This window comes from Symsagittifera roscoffensis, unplaced genomic scaffold (assembly GCF_963678635.1).
Source record: "Symsagittifera roscoffensis unplaced genomic scaffold, txSymRosc1.1 SCAFFOLD_140, whole genome shotgun sequence".
NCBI classification, from domain to species: Eukaryota; Metazoa; Xenacoelomorpha; order Acoela; family Convolutidae; genus Symsagittifera; species Symsagittifera roscoffensis.
Window position 1 is genome coordinate 38,636 of NW_026971414.1, and position 24,808 is coordinate 63,443.

Genomic DNA, 24,808 nt, shown 5'->3' on the forward strand with positions numbered 1-24,808 from the left:
CTATTCTATGAATCGTTGAGTGGAGCATGCATGTAGTCTCGCTCTAATTAACGAAATCGACACGTCGTTGTTTAAAACTCTGCAAACTTGTCACAATCCCTCACTCAATTACGATACAATAAACCCAATTCTACGAGCAGCTGTACTCCTTCTCTTTCAACGAAGACAACTACTCCACCACAAGCAACTGCCTCTATCTATTCCTTCATGCAACCACTGCTTCAAATTAATCTACTCCAAAGAATCAAGAAACCTCTCCAACCATCCTTCACAAGAACAAAATAAAACTTAAAACGCTCTAAACCGCGGATGGGTGGAACCAGTTCAAAATATGTATTTATTTGATCCTATTTTATTCCTGATGAGCTATCTCTGTAAAACACTTAGAACTAACTAATCTTGATCCATAAGTAACACTTACAATAAATTGTAAGACTGAAACTATTTATTGTTTCATCCAGAACAGAATAAAATTAACTTAGCAAACAGTTGCTCTTTCTCAGAATAAATCTTGATATCTAGCCTCGCAAACAACCGTAAACACTAGATCTATTGAGACTAGGAGGTATAAGAGCAAGATTAAGATCGGTATGAGACTAAGAAGTTGCACGAATCTATCCGGCCGAAAATAAGATAACAGACAATGGTTATTTGTCCGAGACAACATCTAGTAAATAAAAGATATAAACTAAAAAGTTACCACACATATAAACGTATATGTAAAGGAAATCGGCAAACAAAATGCCGATTCCACTTACAATTTGCGGATTCCATTTACAATTTGCGGATTCGGCTTACATTTCGCGGATTCCACTTACAGTTGCGGATTCCACAACAGCTCATAGTAATGATTCAAATGTCCTAACATTTGTTTGTGGATTCCACAAACTGTTCTGGATTCAACAAATAACGTTGCAGATTCGGCAAATTCGCCCATTTTGGAGCGATTTTGAGCGGTACAAGGTTTTACAAGATCAAAGAAAAGTAACAATGTTGCGGATTCCTCAAAAAATCTGATTTTTGCCTGTTGCTGAATCCGTTTACAATGCAGAGAATGCACAGTTTGGCCTCGTAATGTTTCTGACAGACAAAAAAATTCTTTTCAAATCTTAAAAATAATTTTTATTAATTTTTTTCAATCTTTTCTAAATTTCGTGACTTCAATCTTTGTGATCAGAACATTCATAGCTATTTGTCCATTAACCGCTGTCTGTTAACCATTGTCTGATATTTTTTACAGCGTGCACAAAGATGTGATTTCAAGACAATGCATAATGAGAGCACCAGCCAATTTATCAATTGAGAAAACAGCCTTAGAAATCAAACCGTTTTCGCAGTGAAAACCATTCCTGACTTTCAATAAACAGTTCAAGAATTTAAAAACTGGTCTTTTGAGTCTGCTCTTTGCAATTAGAGTTCATTATAAGGCGCATTTTGTGATGGTTGTCTCGTTGGTCATCGGCGTGATTTGTTTTCAACTGTTCCTCAAATAATGAATATCCGGGAGGCTGCTCGCTTACAATTAGTTGTGGTTTGTCATCCATTTGCGGCTGTTGAGTCTTCTTGCCTTGGAAACTCAGAGAGAGGATAAAGAGATCAGCCAAGAGAGCGAAAGAGAGAAACCAGGATAACCAAGTGAGGCCAGACCCCCAACCTACTTGTTGTCTTTCGACTCTCTTGAAGTCGGTTGTCATGCAAACGCTCGTCAGAAGAATGAATGTCTCTGAAAAAAAAGTTATCAAATTTAAAATCAGTTAAAGAAAGTCGCCTACTTTTGTCCAAATTATTCCTAAAAATTATTAAGTAGCGCAAATTTTTTTTTGTAAATTGATCCCGAGCAAACTGTTAACATATTTGCAGGGGAATTTGCAACATTGCTATTTCTTTTTGATCTACTGTGCTGTTTTGGATTCCACGAACAAATAGCTTGAACACTGTATTGTTTAAAAGGGTGGCGTCTCTCATGCTTGAAGGACCGAATGCTTGAAATTAATTTTAGCTTACTTTCAGCCAATCAGAGTTGAGTATTCAAAATCTAAAAATAAATCGCAAAAATGTCAAAGTAAGAAAATAAATCCAGGCCATTAGTGTTAATAATGACCGATTAGATAATAAGCAGATGAGTTTCAAGACTGAAAAACTCCTATGATTTTGAACTCTTTAATCTTGATGACTATCTGAAAAGTAATGCGGTTGTAACCCGCAATCTGTAATATTTTTAATTATTTTCCACTGATTTAATATATTTTCTGTTAATATTGACTTCGATATTGTGAGAGAGGCATTTAGCCAATAGAAGCGCTTAGCGATTTTGATTGTTTGAATCTTTTCAAGCATTCGGTCCTTCAAGCATGAGAACCCTCCCCCTTTAAAAGTGCTCCAAAAATAGCTATTTCGCTGAATCCGGAACATAATTTGCGGAAGCTGGAACAGTTTATAGAATCCACAGTTTTGTATTAATTTCATTATATGTTAAAATTTTGCGGAATCTACTTACATTTGCGGAATCAGTTTTCAGTTCGCAAAATCCGCTTACATTTTGCGGAACGCAGAACAACTAAATTTATTCGCTATTTACGGGAGCCCTGACCAAACTATTGTTCTGACAAAGTTTACAATTTTTTATGTGCGGAATCCACGGAAAATTTGAAACATGTTTCAAATTTGTCTCTTGATTTCAGTGACGAACAAACATTACTATGTACGACTCGTAATAATATTTTTTTGAACTCGAACGACTTAAAAACTGCTGAAAATACTATTTAAACTTTTGATAATAACTTTTGGATTCCGCTCAAAAATATTTAGTTCTAAGCCATCGCGTGTTTTTTGGTCGGGAATTGAGAAGAATTTTAACTTTTGGAGCAAAAAAGTTGTTTTTTTAGCACAGTTTCAGTTTTTGAACCAAATGAATGCGCTTTTTATGCGCACTTTCCGCTGAAAAAAATTTGAGTGGAAACAATTGAACGTCTAGCAGCTTGTCATGATTCTTTGAGTACAAAAACTGTTCTTATATTTTAACAGAAGGAAATTTTCATGATGAGAAATTACAAATTTTGCAGGACAGAGGTGAACCCCATTATATCATTCAAAATTCTCTACTGATCAAAGGAAAACCACTGAATCAACTAAGTTTGTCCTAGTCTGCGCCAAAAAACAAGTAAAGATGTGTTTTTGTTCCTGCTCAAACATTTTAGTAGTTCCTGATATCTTTTGTTGCAATTGATCTTAGGATATTTAAGGAGCTTTTCTCTAATTTTGAATCAAATCAAGCATTTTTCGTTAACTTTTTGTCCTTCTTGTTTGCTGAATGAAATTTGACACAATGGGGTGAGCATAACTCATTCCTAGTAGAAAACTCTGTGCAATCCTTTGATCCAATGGTTGGTTTTTTAATTTCAATTTTCGCATTGTTGAATTTACTCAACAAATCGGGTTTGAAATCTGGATCTTTTTGTAGAATTCTTCGTAGATACTCCTCCAAACCATGTTTTTATCGAAAAACTTGAGATATGATCGGAGCTACTCGAGCACAAAGGTTTGAGCGTATAATGATTCTAGTAACAGCTTCAAGACTTTTTCAAGAATGAGAGCCAGCGCGATAAACGGTTTCTTTTTCTTTCTCAAGACGTATCTTTCCTGTTTTTAAACGTCAGTCCTATTTCTATTGTTTTGTGCCAATTTTCCTGAGCAAAATGAAAGCAGCACTTTTTTTAGACGCTGTGGTAAATCCGACTTGAAAGCAGAAACAATGTATTTTTAGTCAATTATATAATTTCTTTTGGCTCTGGGTTAAGTTTACGTTGAACTTTGATTTTTGTTGTAACCGAATGTGTTTAGTTAGGAGGGAGCAATTATTTAAAACATCATGTAAAGTGTATGCTTGATAGAATAAAGATGAGAAACTTTTAAATGTGCCATCATTGTGCCAAAATGTGTAACGCCCGAGATTTTTCAAGTTTGCCTCACTGGTGAACACAGGCAGTCTATTGGAAAAACCCGGCTAATTTATTGGTTTTTCGACCATTTTCCAGTTTCCCCCCTTTCAAATTTAATTTTGAAAAGCTTATTTAACGTTGCCATAATAAAATGAAATTTGGCGTGGTGAACAAATCGACAACTGTGAACGGATTTGTTGTTCATACTTTACAGCGTAACATCACGCATTTAGCCGTAATAACAGGTAAATCAAATATAAAACTCGGTATTTTGAAAGGGGGGAACTGGAAAAGAGCCAATTGTTTGAATTTCTACTTACGAATTTTCCCCCACAATTTTTTTTCTACGTTCCAGTTTTAATGGTTAGGTTTTTTACCATGTTTTTAAAGAAATTTTTTGATTTTTCGACAAGTGTAGAAAGAATACTTTTCATTTTTTGGGCTTAGTACTGAGTATAAATGATCCAATTTTTTCTCCGCAAATAAGCTATGATATGGGAATACTTGTGATTAGCAAGATTTTTTTGGATCATCTCCCAGTAGTTAAACCGCTTTTTTCAATAAATTGAACTTCAACTAATTTTTCATCTTCAAAGATCCAGATTTGCTTTTCCGCTGATTTTTAGTGAGTTGCAACATTTTCTGAATGCGTAGAAGCATATTTAGAAATCAAAATGATAATTTAACAATTTAAGCAAGCAATGTTTTGGGCGCAATCATTAGTGATAAACGAAGAAGAAAATGTCCCATGTCTTTCCACAATTGTTGTTTCAATTTAGTATAAGATCAATTGATGTTTAATGGGGGAAACTGGTCTTGACTTAGGGGTAATTAGATGATTTTCTCACAAATTATAGCGTTTTTTTTAATTGTGGTTATTGCTATTTTCTACGAGTTGTCTGTTCTTGCGATTTGTCCTGTTTCAGCAGCTCTCATGACAGCAAGTAGTTACAATCGAGTTTTAATTTAAAATAGGGTACCTAAATTGGTTGCTTTTGAGGATTGAGTAATTCTTTTAAACCGTGGAAAGACTCAGTGATTTGAGAGAAGCCAAATGCGAAACAAAAATGTGAAACAAAAAATGTGAAACAAAAATGTGAAACAAGCTTTCAAAGATTATCCATCCCGGTTTTTGATTGGCTGAAAATTCTAACTGAGAATGGAGTTAATATCCTCCCTCTGACAGATTTTGATGTGAGGATGTTTTCTGGTCCCAGTTTTAGGTTCAATGCTTCAGTTTTTTGGCTATTCTAAACAATTTTTGTTCGAATTCTGATATACAGCTTTAATAAATAAAGCATCGCACAAAAAAAAACTTAAACAACAAAGACTGCTTGTAGCAGAGAAAAGTTCTGAATTTTTACTTTGCAAATTTATGTTATAGTTTGCATTCAAGAATGGGTCGATTCGATCACTTAATCTGTCTCAAGCAATTCTGTTCGAAAATTTTGAGCGAAATACCAAGGAAAATTAACACACAACATTTTCAAATTTTTTGGAGATTTTTGTTGACTCAAATCTGCTCTTAACAAGGCAATAACCCAAGTCTTCGACAGGCCTAATTCATGTTTTTTCTGTCCTAAAAGTTCGACAGGCCTAAAAATTTTAGTGTAATGGAAAGTTCAGACATTGAAAATTCATAGTTTTCTTAGGCCAGAGGAATATCGTTTGCCGAAATTTAAATGAGTTTAAAATAGTCAAATTAGAAACCAATAACTATTTTGAAAGTGATCAAAGTATCTAAGTCAGCAACAAGAATTTTGTTTGTTTCTAGATGGAATAGTGCACAAAAGTTTACTGGTTTTCTCTCGCAGCCTACAAAGTTGGAATTAAACATATTGAGTTATAGATAATTTGCAGCATTTTGTAAGAATCTCGGAAGATTCTTGAAAGATGCTTTCCCTCTATCATTATTTCTACAAGATAATCTCCGACTTGCAAGAACATACAAGATTATACCTCCGCCTCGTAAGATCTTGCAAGATAACTCTTTTTTGCAAGAATTTTGCAACATCTTAGAAGACAGCCCCACCTTGATCGACTAGACGGATTAGATCACTACGCTTCGACAATTTGCTCTAACCGGTTAGGCGTGATTGTTAAAGCGATAAAAAAGATGGGCTCAAAAATTCAAAGAAAAAGTTTTGTAGTCCATCAGAATTGGGAAACAAAAAATTGGAGTTTCTAATATGACACAACAACTCACGGTGCAGAAAAGCGCACAAAAGTGCTGCAATGATGAGAGCTCCTTTGTCATCTTTGACCGGCAACAGGATCATTATCAGAAGTATTCCCAGTGGGATACAAGACACATGATCTGCGATTATGCACACTCTTGCAGCTTTGATTGTGCTGGGGATATCTAAAAAGTACAAAATTATAGAAAAAATATTAGCTAAAAAATGAAAAACTGGAACCTAATCCAAACTACATTTTATTATTTATTACTTAGACATTTAATCACTGTAAATTTTTTAATATTAACCAATCACAATCCATCTAACTAACTACCCACTTATTTGTAAGTGCTGAAATTACTTGTAATTTCAGCACCAGAGAGATTTGAATTTAACTTAGAAAATAGTTGACTCTCCCCAGTACTTCAGCAGCCGCAACAATACCAGTATACTCTAGATCTATTGAGCCTAGCAGAGACTAGTTAAACACCCTGAGACTAGTAGTAATAAGAGTAAGATTAGGATCGGTATTAGACTTAGAAGTTGCACGAATCTATCCGGCCGAAAATAAGATAGCGTGACGAGCAGACAGTGTACCCTATCCGAAATTACTCTATGAGCTAGACCTCCATACCTAACTCATCTGGTGCGACCATAAGTCTCGAACAAGACCTTAAAAAACAAATTAGCTTAGAAAAAATAGATTAGAAAATAGACAAAAACATTTTCAAAATGTTATACGACAATAATTTAATTGAATGGTCTCTACGACTCAATAAATCAAAACCACTCTTCCGAACAATACTAGAACAACGACGTATTGGAAACAGACCTCGGACAAGAGACGACATACGACTATGAAGAAACTTACCGAATAGTTTCATGATCGTACGGCAAAAGCCACAACAAACTTTTATATTTAGAATTATACCGGCAATGAATTTAGATTTCCATTCGCAAACATAAAGTTCTTGAAGAAAAATCTTCAATGCATTTACCAGGCGCTAAATAAATTATTAATGTTCAATAACGATTGATAAAAACATCACTAATTGTTTCTTCAACTGCAGTACTATATAAAACATATTTTAAAATAATTTATTCAAAATAAAAACAAAAATTAGTAGCATGACAATAAATCGTTAGTAAGCATTAATTATCCTGTTGTCCCAGCTTCATCACCTAATCATAACAGCCATCATAAATAAACTAACTTCATCAAAACTAAAAGTCACAAATTGTTATTTCAAAATTTTAAACTTTATACTTTCTAAATCTAAAAACTTCTTAATCTTAAACCAGATCATCAAGGCTTATTCTTGGATCTAATTTAATTTTCTATCCTAAATTTTAATTCTGATCATCAAGGCTTATCCTTGGATCAAAAGAACAATTTTGTTCTCCCACACCCACCTATCAAGTGTCTAACGACCTCAAACGTCGATTCACTCTCCAACCTTCTCAAAAGACCTAGGACTAATAGAAATTTTTCAAGCACTAACCATTTAAATTAGGCTAAACAGTGAAGAACTTCGGTTATTCATCCTTCACTTGACCCCTCCTCTTATACGACCCAGGATAATCTTAGACTTAGTAAGTTTAAAATAGTACCTAACGAACTACTTGCGTTCTAATTATACCTGAACCTTGTGGATCGATTTACTATTCTCCAACCCTTGAACACAATCACTACCCCTAAGTAAGATTAAGTAAGTTAACACCTTAGCTTATATTAGCCACGAGAAAGTAAAAATCATTCTCCGGAATCGATATACTTTTCTCTCCAACCCTGAATAAAAAAACCCAGGCTAAGCTAACCAAAAAATCGTAAGGACTAACAGTCTTTAAAACCACTTACAAACAACCTTGCACCCATCATCCTAAACCTTATGTCATTAAAAAATCTAGCAAATAAACAAACAATCGTCATACACAATTGTCAAATTGAAAATCAAAAATACGATCTTGTTATAACCCCGCATACACAAAAAAATGAATACATTCACACAAAACGGCAATCACTAAAAAGAACAATTCAAAGAAAACAAAGACAGATAACACGAAAAAGATTTTCAAAACACCGAAACGCATTTTTCGACTCAGAAGTCAGTAGTCTTGACGCACTATACAAAGTAGAAGATTCAATAAATCAGTCTTATCCAATTCAGGATTCAGTATATTTTTCCGACTCAGAAACAAATACAGTTTCATCGAAAAAAGGAAAAAAAAGAATAAAAAAGAAACACAAGCATAAACCAGTACATCTATACAATTGGAGTCAACCAATCAGACACATTAACAATTATCTATTAACAGTCATCAAACGTAACAATGAGCAGCCATACTCAAAGTGAAAAAAGCATAGATCACGAACAAGCATTTCCTTTTGTTATAGACTCAGATACTGATAAAGGACAAATAAAATCTGTAAAAATTTACTCATAAATCTATTTGAACCAGGAATCAGTCCATGTAAAACAGAATTTCCAGATGTAAGAATAAGAAGACAACTAATAGATCACTATATAAAAGATATCGCAAAAATAACACAACAATACGGTATCTACACTATAGGAATCTGGACACCAGAAAACAAGAAATATTTTGTTCAAACAGATGATCTTGATCTCGAATTTTCAAAAGTATTCACAGAATATATTAAAAATATACAATACCATAACTCACAGAGAGCAAACTCAATATTCACAAATGAAGTTTTTGCCTTAATATACACAAATCTAAATATATTAGAAACAACAGAAACCCAAAGTACATCACCAATTCAGACATCTAGACACACCAAGGTTAGAAACAAAATCACTGCATTTTCTACATTTTTATACGCAATCTGTGAAAATTTTTCAAATAATGACGTTTCACAAAATTCCAAACACGACTTACAAAAAATATTAGCATGGTTTATAATTGATTATTTCGGACATAATATAGATTTAATACACGAAGCAAGAAAAAATTTTAGACTTCAAAGTAACACTGACGACACAGTCATTCATGAACAATCAGATTATGTTTGGGACCCCGATTGGTCTCATCCATTATTTATACACTTCCCAAATGCTATTTCAAGTCAAGCGATAGATACAATATCTTTTCACTGAAATTATATAAATATTATACCATTAACAATTGACGCCACACCTTTAAATTATAATACATTTTTGCCTGATACACAAACTAATAGTTTAAACTCAACGGTTATTCATAATGAAGACCTCAAGGGAACTCGAAATCTTACACAACAAGATATTCAAACACCATCACAGTTCATAAATGAAGAAATTGTTCACACGACAATAACAACTACGCAACAAAGTATTTCACCAATACATCCAAATTTCACAACACCAAAAAATAATAAAGTGACATCACCACAAAGAACATTACAATCAACTGTAAAACCTTCAGCCATTTTAGCCCCTAAATTTTCACATATGGATTACCAAACATATAGACCAATGACAAGACCACCAAAACCAAGAAGGACATTCACAAGAAATAATTTTGCAGAACACAATTATAATTACACACATCCACCATGAACAAACTACTCGCCACGAAAACCTAATAATAATCATGTATATTCCCACAATTGAGATAGACCAACGACAACCAACAATTCAGTAAATTTTCAACCTAATCAGCATCCTACACAAGATTATAGTGAAAATTACCCATTTTTTCAATAAAATAAAAATCGACAACAGAAATCTCACCATACGGATTATGTATCATCCGATGATGATCATTTACCAGATATTTTTGAAACATACATACAAGAGTATCGAACACGAAAACCACAACATACTCAATATAAAAGAATTTTTCCTGAAAACCCGCTAGATACTCAGCATCAACAACCACAAATGCCAAACTCATACAATACACAATTTTTTCAACCAATGCAAACACAAAATCCAATGACTATGCATTCATATCCACCAAATCAAATGCAAAATGAAATCCCATTACCATATTATCTACAACAACATGAAATCACAAAAAATCAATTGACAAATTTTTCACAAATACCAATTCACAAATGACGATGAACCCATATCTCATGGGAGGATCATCAATAACATCAAATAAACCACTCATGGTATTTACAGGAACAGACCCTAAATACTCAGTAGAAGACTACTTAAACGCAGTAACAGCAAATCTGATTTTAAATATAGGACCTGAACCAATAAATACACCACTCCATCACAATTGGATACATCGCCGCACAGCGTTGATACAAACAACACTAGATGGCGCAGCACAAAAATGGTTTTCAGTACAACCTATAGACATAAAATCAGATTGGAAAAGATTCACACAGGAATTCTCAAAAATGTTTGATTCTGAAAGAAACAAACAACATCAAAGAGTTTTATGTAATGAAATTCGAAGATTACCAAATGAAACGATAAAACAACTAGCAGTCAGAATCGAAACACTAGTTCGAAAAGCATATTCGCTTAATACACACAATTATAAAAACACAAAAATGACAGAAATCTTAATGATGACCTTAACACCACAATTAAGAAAAATTGCAATAAAAAAAAGAGCATCTCATCCTTCCTCAATTCGAGAACCGGATCTAGATTTCAGAAAACTAGTCGATAAATTAGAACAAGCAGAGATCACAATGAAACTCGAAGAAACAGAAAACTTGAAATTACAATATGTTAATCACATTGAAACAAAAACTACACACATTAACAATATACAAGAACCAGATGTAGACCTATCTGAAAAAATCACCGAAATTTTAAACATCTATGAAAAGAACCCAAACTGGAAAGGCAAACCATCTTTTAAGAAATGGTGTTATTACTGTCGACGATACGGACACAGTATCTCTGAATGTAGACAAAAACAGCAAGACAACCAAAATAAACCTCAAAAACACAAAGAACCAAACAAATCAGTTTATCAATACATGAAAAAAGATCAAAACCTACCAAACAAAAATGTATACAGTAACAATAGTTCTGGAAAACCACTTTCAAGCAACCAAAACTATTCTCGAAATCAATCACCGTATAACTCAAGTTATAGAGGTAGATCACCTGAACGAAGTAATTCACGAAACTTCTCACAAAATAGATATAGTCGATCAAATAGTAGAAACAATTATCCACGATCAAATTCAAACTCAACACAATTTTCTTCAGCATCCAGTTCCCAGTCAAACAGAAATAGACAGTATTCAAACAATCAGTCACGAAATTCATCTTATAATAGAAATAGAAACTATTCAAATAATAGGAACAGAAACTATTCAAACAACAGAAATAGAAGCTATTCCAACAACCGTAATAATTATCCAAACAATAGATCACGAAATAACTCATACAACAGATCAAACTATCATAGATCAAATGACAATCAACACAATAGATCCAGAAATAACTCACAAAATCGGAATTCAAGTAACAATAACCGATATAGAAATTATTCCCAATCACCTGTTAGGAATAATAATCGTCATCACAATTCCCAGTATCGACATAGAAGCAATACACCAAAACACCAAAGACAAATTAATCAAGTACAAACAAACGAAGAAATAACCCAAGACCCCCCAGGTATAGGGGAATTACAAGTAAACCACATTAATTGCGAATCAACAGACAGTGAAAGCGATACAGATAATAATATCTTAATTAACATGATAACTGTTGATAATGACTATGAATCAATCACATACGAAGAACTTTTTAGTTCACAGATATATGAAAATCAATTAGAACTCCTTAATAATTATTATTTAGGACCGACTAATAATAGTACACAAACCACCCAGGAATTACACAGAATTCACATGGAAAATTCATTTGACAAAGACAAAGCAAAAAACCTAACTACAAATCACATATATCAGAACATCCAAAAAGAACAGCCACGAGAAAAAATTTGGACAATCCCATTTCTCTTAGAAAGTCCAAAAAACAAAGAATTTCAACCACCAGATCTTGAAATTGATTTTTTAATCGATTCAGGCGCAGAATCAAATATCATCAATATTCCTACATGGAATGAAATCAATTTATTACATCCAAATTTAAAACCTTTAGAAACATCTAGCAAGTTAGCAACAGCACAAGGATCAATGTTAACGAACTATGGAGAAATCCAATTTTTCCTTGTTCCCACAAGAACAATGGAACAAAATAAAATTCTAAACAAACCATTCAAACAAACATTTCATATCACTGATATTAAGCACAATATCATAGGCATACCATTTATTACTAAGTATATACCAACCATAAATATGTTAAATAGTAAGTTACACATAACAGACAAAGACACAAAAAAAAACACCGCTTTAACATTTTTCCAAAGATTAAACGAACAACCACCATTTTTCTCCAAATTCTACCCAATTTATAATCAAGAACGAAGACACCTGAAACCACTATCAGGAACTGTCTATAAATTCTCCATAAAACAAGTTCATCAGTATAACACAAATCAACATAAACAACAACTCTTTATGTCAGATTTTGAATTCAGACCAATTCACAAATTTTTAAAAATAACTATATCATCAATAAGATATGAAAAGGATATTAATTCAGATATTATTTCACTACACGTATATAATAAGACACCAAATAAAATAACACTACCCCTAGGATTATTAGGATATTGCGAGACAAACGCAACAACCTCACCTGTAAAAGAAGTAGCATACAGAGTTAATAATATATTGCAATTACTTGACATTTGCCAATCCACAATTCTCAACGAAGAATTATCTATAAATAATATAATAAGTAATGAAAAAAGAAATACAGACTATTTCACAAAAACCCCATATTTAAAACCAACTCTTGATATAACAAAATATACAAAAGACCAACAGAAATTTATAACTATGTTCAATTTTCAACACTCACAGATAACACAAAGTGAATTTGATAAGCTAGCACAACAGCTATTAAAATTTTCATCAGTTTACGCAACATCAAAATTTGACGTAGGAAAAGTCAGTTCATCCCTACATCTTCCATTAAAACCAGATGCAATTTTCAAAAAACAAAGAGCAAGCAAAGTACCAATTCACTTACACGACAAAGTCAACAGATTATTAAATATTTTAGAACAATACGAAATTATATTACCAGTAAATAAAGAAGAACAACCAAAAGGTAACACTATTATCAACCCCGTTATTATTTTAGCAAAAGGCGAATCACTTAAGATAGTTTTAGACGCCAGATATCTCAATTCACTAATTGATGAATCCAAATGTAATTGGCCTATTGAACCCATACAAGTAATTTTAACAAAAATTAACGGAAAATATTTCACAACCGCAGATATGAACAGTGCTTACAACCAAATGCCTTTAGACAAACAGTCACAACGTCTAACACAATTCGTTATTGGAAATCAACAACACGAATTTAATCGATTATTCTATGGCATATCCATAGGACCAGCAGCTTTTTCAGCCTTCATGAGCAAAATTTTTAGACCACTAATACTAAAGAAAAACGCAATCACATATTTAGACGATGTCTTCATGCAATCGCAAACTAAAGACGAAATGTTTACAATTTTAGAGCAATATCATAAAATTCTTCAGAACGAAAATCTGAAGGCAGCCCCAGATAAATCACATTTCTTCCTAACACGAGTTTAATTTTTAGGACATAACATTAAACAAAACACTATTACTCCATTAAAATCACGCATTGACGCAATTCAAAAACTCCAGCCACCAACAAATAAAAAGAAAATTCAAGAATTCCTCGGAACGTTAAATTTCTTAAGCAAATACGTTTACAAAATGCAACCATACTTAAGACCATTTTATAACATCCTCAGACAACAAAATAATTTTGAATGGACCACTGAACATCAAACACGATTTGAAGAAATCAAAAAACTGTTAACGGAACAAATATCAAACACAATTCCAGATCCGAACCAGCCATTTTACGCTATGTGCGATGCTTCAAATTTTGGCATCGGCGCAGCACTATTACAATCACATAGTGGAACAAACAAAATGAATCTAATATCAGCAAAATCACGACTTTTTACTCAAGCCAAATTACGACTCTCCACACTAATGAGAGAATATACAGCTATAATTTATACACTTACAGAATACGAGTTTCTAATCCTTGGATCAAAACATCCAACAGTTTTATTCACAGATCACAAACCAATTGTACTTCTTTTTACACAAAAGTCAAATCCAAATCATAGAGTATATAGATTTCAACTAATTCTAATGAAATTCCCAAATTTACACATAGTTTGGACAGCAGGAAAAAATCTTGCATTACCAGACACCTTAAGTAGAAATACACCACCAGAACTACTTACACGAAAAACTACAGTTGAAATACCAAATAACATTAAATTCTATCTTGCAAAAGACGAAACATCACCCAGATTAGAATGCAAATACGCAGTAAAAACTAATATTGACCAAACGCAAATAAATAATCTACAACATTTTCCACTTTACCTAGATTGTCAAAATAATCACTACGAAGTTGATTTATTAGGTACATCAACATTCAAACCTATTCCACACTCACAATGGATAACAGATAATACAAAACAAAAGAAAACCAAACAACAATCTCAAAAGAAAGATCTTTTTCCACTAGTTGAAAAAGAAAACTTAACTGATAAAATAAATTTATCAGGACCACAAGTTAAAGACACAAAATATACTATCAACCAAGTTTTTAACCTTCGCGACCCACTTGATACAATCCCTTTATCAAAAACAGAAATTGACAATATTTTTCTACCACCAACAGAAAAAATCACACTCGAATTTTTAAAAGGATATCAAAATTTAGACCCAGTTATACGACAACTCAAATCATGGCACAAATATAAAACAAAACCAGCAAAAGCTGATACTACAATTTTAGGAAACAAAACACTTCTTCGCTATTTCCGAAAATTTAATAACAACAATAAACGAAAACACAGATCTTCTAGAATATCAACTAGATGATTTTAAAGTCCCCTGTCTTCCCTTAAGTATGATATTACTAGCATTCAATATCACTCATACACAAAATACAAAAGGACACTCCGGATCAGAAAAAACATATTCAAATTTTACACAAAATTTTTACTTTCCAAATGCCCCAATTTGGATAAAAGTATTATGCAATGACTGTATAATATGTCAACTAAACAAACCTTACCCAAATCAGAAACAAATAGCACATAAACAAGATTTTAAAGGACAAAGTCTATAGTTTAATCACAGAATATCATTTGACACAAAAGGACCAATTTCCTCATCCTCAGAAGGAAATTCATACATTATGGTCATTGTTGACGCATTTACACATTATGTAGCACTCAACCCAGTACCACATTGTAACGCTTATTACGCTTACACAACACTCTACGAACATTGGATAGCAAAATTTGGATTACCAGAAATTCTAGTAACAGACAACGGTACGGAATTCATTAATAATGAAATAATCACACTATGTCACCTGTACAACATAAAACATAAACCACGTACATCTCATGCACCTTGGACAAATGGATTAGTCGAAGGAATGAATCGTTCTCTACAAGAATACCTTAGATGTATCATAAATGGAAATGATACAAAATACACAGAATGGTCAACAGATGTAAAATTATTCCCATTAGCATACAATTCACAAATAACGACAACCTTAGGAATGTCACCATATGAAATGGTTTTCAACCAAAAACCAAGAAAACCAATAATGTTCACAGTAAATGCACATAAAAATGCACAAGGACATTGCAAACCGACTAAAGATTCAATATGCTATAACCTATCATTACATACACATGATGAAGATCATTTTCATCACCCACAAATTCTCAAATTAGCCTCCGGTACACACACCGAATGGATTTTAAACAGAGATAAAAAGCATAACGAAATCTACCAAAAAGTAACAAAGAAATTGTTACAACGACAAAATATTAATCACCAAATTAATCAACGATTTACGCCAGCCACCGATTTAAAAATAAGAACATTTGTTTTAATACCAAATTTTCAAACACAAAAAGGAATCTCTAAAAAACTGCAGCCACTTAGAAAAGGACCCTACCAAATAATTGATAAACCAACTGAAGTCACATATAAACTTACAGACACAACAAAAAAAGAAATTGTCCAACACAGAAACAATCTATTACCTTATCATCCGAAAGAATACGCTTTACGCGAACTAACTCAACTATATTCTTTCACCGGTTTAAAAGTTATTCAAAATAACACACAAATAGAGCCATTATTAAACAAAACTAATAAAAATCAACACACACAAATTCAACAACAAGACAGAATTCACAAAGACGTAAACAAATTAGATTCAAATAATTCAGTAAAAAAAAGAAAAAATAGAAAAATGATAGAAAAAATCTTGCCACAAGAACAGAAAGAAAAATCTACACATAGAGAATCATCAAGACTTAGACACCAACCACGTAAAAATTATAAAACATTCATCCCACAATCTAAAATATTAAAGAAAGTTGAATTTCAAAAATGAAATAATTTTTCCTCTTCACACATTTTCACCTTCATTTACATCTCAGACATTTTAACTTTCATATTTTCCAAATAACATGCTGAGATAAACACAAAGATTCTAGTTCAAAATCAACCAATAAGATTCACTCAAATCCACCACTTCCGAATCTCTAAATATCAACCTCTTAGCAGATAGACATTAATCTCCAGGCATATCTGTAACTATAACTTTACAACCTCCAGGTCAAAAATAAGCAACTCGATAAATTTTGACAACTAAAACAAATATCACGATAATATTCCAACCCTCCCCTATCTAATAACCCAAGATCAACAATATTTTCCCAAAATTACCCTCCAAAACCCCCCAACCAAAAATGGCAAATTAGCCTAGAGAAAAAATGAACCATGATCATTTAGCCTAATGTACAATTTTCTCAAAAATATCCCAGATTACCCACCAAATAAAAATAAAGTCAATAAGACCTCCCGAGCACCATAAAATAAGCCCTCAACAATTTTTCAAGAAACTCAACCCACTTGTCTAAAAACCAATAAATAATCCGATCACACTTGAATATAGCCCCAGCAATTCAAAAAATATTCGACGAAGAAATCATTTTCTCAAATGCTTCTTTTCTCTACAGTTCTCTTCATAAAAAACCTACTCTTAAACCTTTTCTTCAAACTTTTTCTCATTTCTAAATTTTTCATCATACTTTGTATTGACATTTTTGAATTTTTCATAGTAATACTAATAATTTTCTTTCACATAGCTTTGATTTTCTACACCCTATACGCCCTATATTCCCATTGTTCCATACTCATTGACCACATATACAGGTACGATAATTTCAAAACCAATTTAAATGAAACGAACAATTTTTAGTAGAACAGATATTTTTCTCCTATTCATAATCTTCCTCACATTTACAACATCCCTAATTATGACAATATGTAAATGTATAAAAAGGCAATAGTAACATTCGCATTAGCCACGATTCTTTTGATTCTATTCATTGAAGAATATTATAACAAACATAAATCTTCTCACTAAGTTGTTCAATATTGCAAACACACTTTCAAAATTGCTAACCAAACACCCCCAAATCAGTCTTCACCGACAACTTCCCAAGAAAATCCAACGGTACCAACAACTACCCAAAACCCGCAAACATCCACACGAATTTCATTTCAAGATAACCCATACACTTTTGAACGACACGCTCCCTTATCTGAACCCCTAGAACCAGTTCAAAGACAAGCATCACTAAGCGAACCAACATATAATTTATACCCTACACTTCAACAAGACTTAAATCGAATCCGACACATTAGCCAAAATCAAAACACAATCGAAGTAACTAGACAGATCATTCATCCAAGAAGAAATAGAAATTTTCAAACTCCTAGAATTAACTTTAGTATGCCCCAATCTCCAACCCCATCAATTTCAGAAAACTCTAGTATAACGCTCCCAGATACACCAACGCTAACTCCCAACATTCACTCAGAACATTTAGGATCAACACCAACCTCAGCACAAATACGTGAAAACCCTTTTAACCAACCTAACGCAAACGAACGCCTACCCCATTGGGCAACACAATCCTACTCTCAAGGAGAACCTAACTTAGTCAACGACCCAATAGATACTTCGTCAGAAACAACATTTTCATCTCTACCAGAAACACTATCACTTCCATCAACACCATCCCTAAGTCAAATTTCACCATCAATTTTCCCTTTAAATATCTCACACGATATTGAAACTAGATATAGTGAACAATCTACAAATATACCCCTAAAACTAGAGTGGAATACATTTGTAGCACCTCCCCCATTGTTAGGACAACATAACGAAAGCCACCGACTACACAGTTGGGCACTTAACAGATTACAATACGGACAAGATATCCACGAAGATATCCGAGAACATAACGTACAAATATTAAATCAAAACAGCCTTCAACTAAAGTTTGAAATTACAGTTAAACTCAATAATATCGTTCAACATCCTTATCCACTAAGTCCTTCAAAATTTACAGCTCAAACACTACCACCACCATTTATTACAACAGAAGTAATATATAAAAACGATAGATATACAAAAACTACAATCGGATTTATAACATTTCTTAACCCATATTCAGGACTATCATACACATGTATACTTTAAGGATATTAATCTTACTACACATCTTTTATCTTATAATTTCCGAACAAAACACAAATCCATCTCCTCGCACAGGACCTCAAGACTTACTAGTAACACACTATGATTGTGAAGAAAACGAACAAAAAACACTACAAAATACGCAATAAATCAAGTATCACAATGCGAAACAGAACCACAAGCTGTAGAAACTGCAAACATAATAGCAACACTATACTCAAAAGCCCGAGCAACAACAGTCACCGGATATAAATTTACAGCAACCTTTTCCGAAAAGAAAGTACATTGCTCACAAGTTTCAAACGGAAATAAAAACAGACTTGACCACGAATCATTTTACCAAAGTAACATTGAAAGACTTTTACATCTCAATCCCGATGATTGTAAAGTCGAATTACACAGGTTAAACCTCACAAATAACAAGCACTCAGACAGACAAATAGTACACTTCCATGTCTTTAGCGATTCTGTACACCAAGCAGAACTTGAACGCTATCAAGGACATATCAAATTAGACGACAAATACCCATTCAATGTCGCACACGGACGTTTAACTTATGACCCCGACGATAAACATTGGATACCACACATTGGAATAAACGACCCCTCAAATTGTAAAGCAGATACAAAAAATAGAGGATACCAAAAAATAATGTTTTTTGATTGGAAAATACAACTCGAAAAAATACAACTCACACGAGATTTAGAAGATAACACAATGATCTATCAAGGAATTTGATTACCTTGCAAAAATGATCAAGGATATTGTGATCCTACAACAAGAACCCAAGCAACAATTGTTTGGTTTCCCGAAGATACATGCACAACATTTCAAGTAGCAAGAATACACGCTAGAATGATAAAATTTCATGAAAAATACTTCATTGAATCCATCCCATATGAACAAGTAAACACACTTCACAAGCGAAGTTATAATTTCAGAAATCTAAATAATATAGAAATCAAATTTACACGTTTTCAAATCTACCAAGAAACAGAATTTGCATGTAAATACGCAAACCCACTCTACAAAACACAATACTCCAAAATACTTGTCGAATACGAAGAAGGTTTCGACATGACCACTGGAAAAATCAAAGTAGATCCACACGCAACAGCAAAATATAAATACGACGGAAAACCCTACACCCCAGTTAATTTTCAAAAGTCTACCAGTCAACCAGGTGGAAAATTAACACCAATTGACAGAAAAAGTACACGATTACAAGAACTATCACTTATGAACACAACATACTTTGGAAACATACATTATGACATTCATTTAGATATGAAATTAGACTACACAATTAGTAGAACTTTTCAAGAAATGTCACTTTCTGAATTAGAAAAACTACATCAAGTATGCGAACTAGAACGGACACAAATATTGCAATCACTCGCATTAGCAGTATTAAAAATACCCTATGCAGGATAATTATTATCAGGAAACAGATCAAATTTTCTTGATTACGAAGGAAACATTTTATGGTTTTATACTTGCACTAAAAAAGTATCACCATTATACGTTTTTGAAGACAAACGTTGCTATAAAAGGATACCCATATTCTATAAAAACAAAGTACATTTTGTTGACAAACTCTCAAGAAGAACATATTTTTGGGATACCGCAGTCCCATGTGGATCAGAAAATAGCCACAATGTAGTACAACTAAATCCAGACGAAGATAAATACTACCTATTAACACCATACCCTACATTAATGCAACCACTCAATTAACACCATACCCTACATTAATGTAACCACACTGAAAAAGTTTTCACCAGAAAGCATAAGAGCCATTGCTCGAAACCCCAATATAGATCTACAATCCATTGGAATTTATTCTAAATCTGATATACAACACCATATTAGAACACAACAATTCCAAGAACTACTCACAAAAATGGACACTATACAAAGACAATCAATTGATCAAAATTTAAGAAAACTTGCAGAAACCGCAGGATTTGCAGACATATACACTCAAGATTACAGTGGATATTTCAAAGATATTAAAGATTATATATACTTAAATGGCAAAAAATAAAGACCACAAGATATTTCACCCATAAATATTTTCAGTTTTTTAACCCTAAAAAACGAAACACTCGCTTTTCTAGGATGGCCCTACTACATCTTAGAACGATTGACTATCTTATACGCTATGTTTAACTTTATAGGATTTCTTTTCTCACTACTGAAAGGAATCTATAATACATGCGCTATACACACACAAGTCAACCGCCAAGCAAGTGTAGCACGCATATTATTTGCAGGATTTTTTGGAATATTTTCATCATCCATAAACAAAATACTTCTAGACGCACAAGTCAAAGAATATAATACAAAACTAGCCACAAGACCAAATACATATGACGAAGAACACAATAACGTAGATACAACACCTACAGCACCACAAGTTCCAGCCCTACCACAAAATCATCCCTTATCCCTAGTTCCCAGAAATTTTCGAAATTTAGCAATCGCAAATAATCCCAATTTTCGACCACATTCAATACACAGCCCTATCCAACATATAACGACAAATCATTTACAAAATGATAGTACATACGAACAAATTATAGAACAACCCCACACCACCACTTTTCAATCTCAAAATAATCATTTTTTTAGCACACGATGAGCCGACAACTTGGATCCCTCCACCGTTCAAATTCCCACCCAGCAAATCTCCAAAACCCAGTTCCCATTATACCACTTTTCGCTTTTCCCCACCTGATTTTGTAATTAACATACCATCCAGCACGAGTTCGGACACTAACTCAGACGCTTCAGTTTTTCGCACAATTTCACAATTTAATAACTCAGACCTTGAAACTCCCGACGAATTTGCCAACTCCGAACCCTCTCCTTCCATTTACTCCCAAACCAACCCCTCTACTTTTTCACAACCCCTTTCCGAACCATCAATGCCAGTCAACCACTACCATCCCTTTCCACTCCCTCTTATGCATCCCAAGTTACCCCAACGTATAGTTCATCCCTTTCAAACCGTTCAGCTAACAATTCCCCAGATATTCCACAAATTTCCCCAGAACTAGATAATTATATAACACTCCAACAACAAATGATCCATCCACACACCCTTACCATAAATCACCTATCCTCCATGACAACATCATCCGACCCACCAACACCAACACCACTATCTGAATATACCCAATCTTTAACACAATCATCCACCTCCACAGAATCATCAATTAGCACTAACAGAGCTTATCGCAATTTCAAAAGAAAATTCCCAAATCATCCCTTCACTACTAAACCAGGCACAGCTCAGGAATATATTGATCACCCAAAACATAAAAATACCAACCAATTTCTACAAACTAATCTACCATCATTCCATCAATACACCTTAAATACACCTACCACTAATGACGACATCACGAATTTTGTTGACGAATATGTCTTAATGCCAACACTTCATTGGACATCATACTATCACTATACTAACCCCCTTTACTTACCATTATATAATACCACAACTGATAATGAACTATGTAAAGATATGCTATACAGACTAACAACAGCACTAACACTACGACAATTCACATATGTAGGATTTAAAAAGTTATTAAAAGAATACACCGCACCCCGCGCTAACGACTTCACTATTGAATACTACGATCACAACATCATACGACCTAACAAAGACCTATTTTTAGATGATGACCGCTTTGCTAACCCACAACTAACAGAAAAATTCTTCATCTCCACACCATATATATTTACACTTAATATTTTTGATAAAAAACACGATCACATCATTTCAGAAGCCCTCATTAATACACAAGCCTATCAAAGCTTCCAAGATAAATTTGATTTATTCACACTAACCTTTCACTTCCTTACACCGCAGGAACGAGATCTGCACTGCTCCCACGATATTATGTTACGCACTAAACAAACACATACTTATACATATTATCGTTTTATCCAAAATCACTTCCATCTACACACACCTTCACGACAACCCCACCATCGTTTTCAATTCATTAACTCAAAATACACATCACCGTTTTTCCTTAATTTCACTTATTGTATCAAAAATACTAACCTTCACGGCATCCTCCGTAACTACGATCCCGTCCACCAAATGTATATAGTTTGCCCCATCATCAATGCTTTCCAGGACAAAGAATCCCGACCCTTCCTCATCCCGCACGAATTCCTACAACCCATCGAAATCCCAATCCTTGAATTTATACATAACACTAGATATAACCACAAACTTTATAACTTAATTCAAAACACACCTCATGAATTTGCAGTCGGCACCGAAGAAATAAAAATCATCAAAGCACTTCAATTGCTTTGGCCACTGCTCGAAACTAAAAATATCATTCGTATACTAGCTAAATTACTGACATCATCAGAACTAATTCAAGACCTCTTTCCCCACGGCTTTTTCCCTGAAGATTAAGATAAGTATATTTAAATTATATTCACTAATAAATATAAAGATACTAACCATTCTTTATAATGTTTCATTTCATTTTTCTAGCCCTCTCACCACCATCATCTACAAAATGAAAACAGACAAAAAAAAATAGAAAACTTTTATAAACTAGAATTCATCAAACTTCTTTGCTAAAACAATTTTGATAAAACAATTTCCATAATCTAAACTGTTCGCACTACATAATGTCTTAAAATTCATAAAAAGGTAATAAATTAATCTATAAATTTTTCCCCACCAAGCAGTAAACTTACATACGATGAAAATTTCTAACTTCGAATTCCCCCAAATGTAGTAAAATTCAAAATTCAAGCAGTAAATTTATAAATTTCTAAAGCAGTACTAACCTTTTCTATCATTCGCACAAGAATTCTATCCAAACTCGCACAGCTCGCCCACGAAGAATTGTTTAAAATAATGATTTTATGTTCCAAGCTTTAAATAACAACAACTCTCACTAATGATAACAAGTTTCCAACTTTCCTTTAACCCGGTTGGAATGAAATTATACACTATACTAAACTAACCAACGCAAATGACTAAACACCACAAATCATAAAATAACAGCATGAATAAAAAAAGAACACCAACGGTACCCAAACCGGATTAACCCAGCTTAAAACTGGATAATTTATTCTTTTGAAGACTATTACAAAGTCAACGAAAGAAATAATAAAACACAAAAAAGTCGAAAGACAAACCCATACCAAAACCAATTCGATTTTTGAAAAAAGGACACAACCATAAACAACATAAGAAAACCCAGAAAAACTTACCATATAATGTTAACACAAAACAGGACCCCTCAAAGAAACAGCACGAAATCATACTCCCACTCCTGGCCTAACCCACCAGAGAGGACTCCTGAGCATGCTCTATAGCCGGCCTAACCCACCGCGCTACACCACGCTTTGTGACCACACTTTTATTTTTAATAAGAGGTACTCAAGGGTGAGTAACTCTTCAAAATAACTGAACTAAAATAAAAAGCTTTTGTGAAAACAATTAACCAAGATCATAACTAAAAAACAATTAACAAAATTATAAAATGTAAATCATAGTATGCAGTATATAGATCATACACAACAACAAAGACGAACATCCAAAGACTAGACGACCCTATCACAACCTGAATAAGAATGACTACCAACCACAACCGACATGCCGCACACAGTCACAACTCAAAGGATTTAGAGTACGACTTGACTTCGCAGCAAAGGACTTCATTGAATCAGACCAATGACCACCTCGATGTTCAAGTATACGTACAGACCCGAGTAACAAGGCATCCCTTCCAAACACGAATTTCACGCCATTCCCAGACGAGGTTGATCACAAACAACACCCCCACAAATGCAAGCAGAAATGACATAGCAAAGCGTTTTGGATTCTGGAATCTTAAATGATTTCATTCATTGGGAATCACATTCGTTGCTGAACGATCAACTTCAGCGTCCTGGACCTTCCTTAAGGCATTGGTTCTAGTCAAGGACCTCTCTTCT

The 24,808-nt window shown here is 33.5% G+C and overlaps 1 protein-coding gene across 1 annotated transcript in view; it reads right to left on the minus strand.

Moving 5' to 3' along the window:
* Window positions 1–1,232: 1,232 nt before the first annotated feature.
* The window catches only part of LOC134856435 (uncharacterized), a 66,903-nt gene continuing 43,327 nt past the window's right edge, over window positions 1,233–24,808 (minus strand). The window contains exons 2-3 of the mRNA XM_063872716.1: window positions 6,145–6,300; window positions 1,233–1,723 (exon numbers count right to left, since the gene is read on the minus strand). Of these exons, the coding sequence (XP_063728786.1) occupies window positions 1,377–1,723; window positions 6,145–6,300 (503 nt within the window). The 3' untranslated portion in view covers window positions 1,233–1,376. The remainder of the gene's footprint in view (window positions 1,724–6,144; window positions 6,301–24,808) is intronic.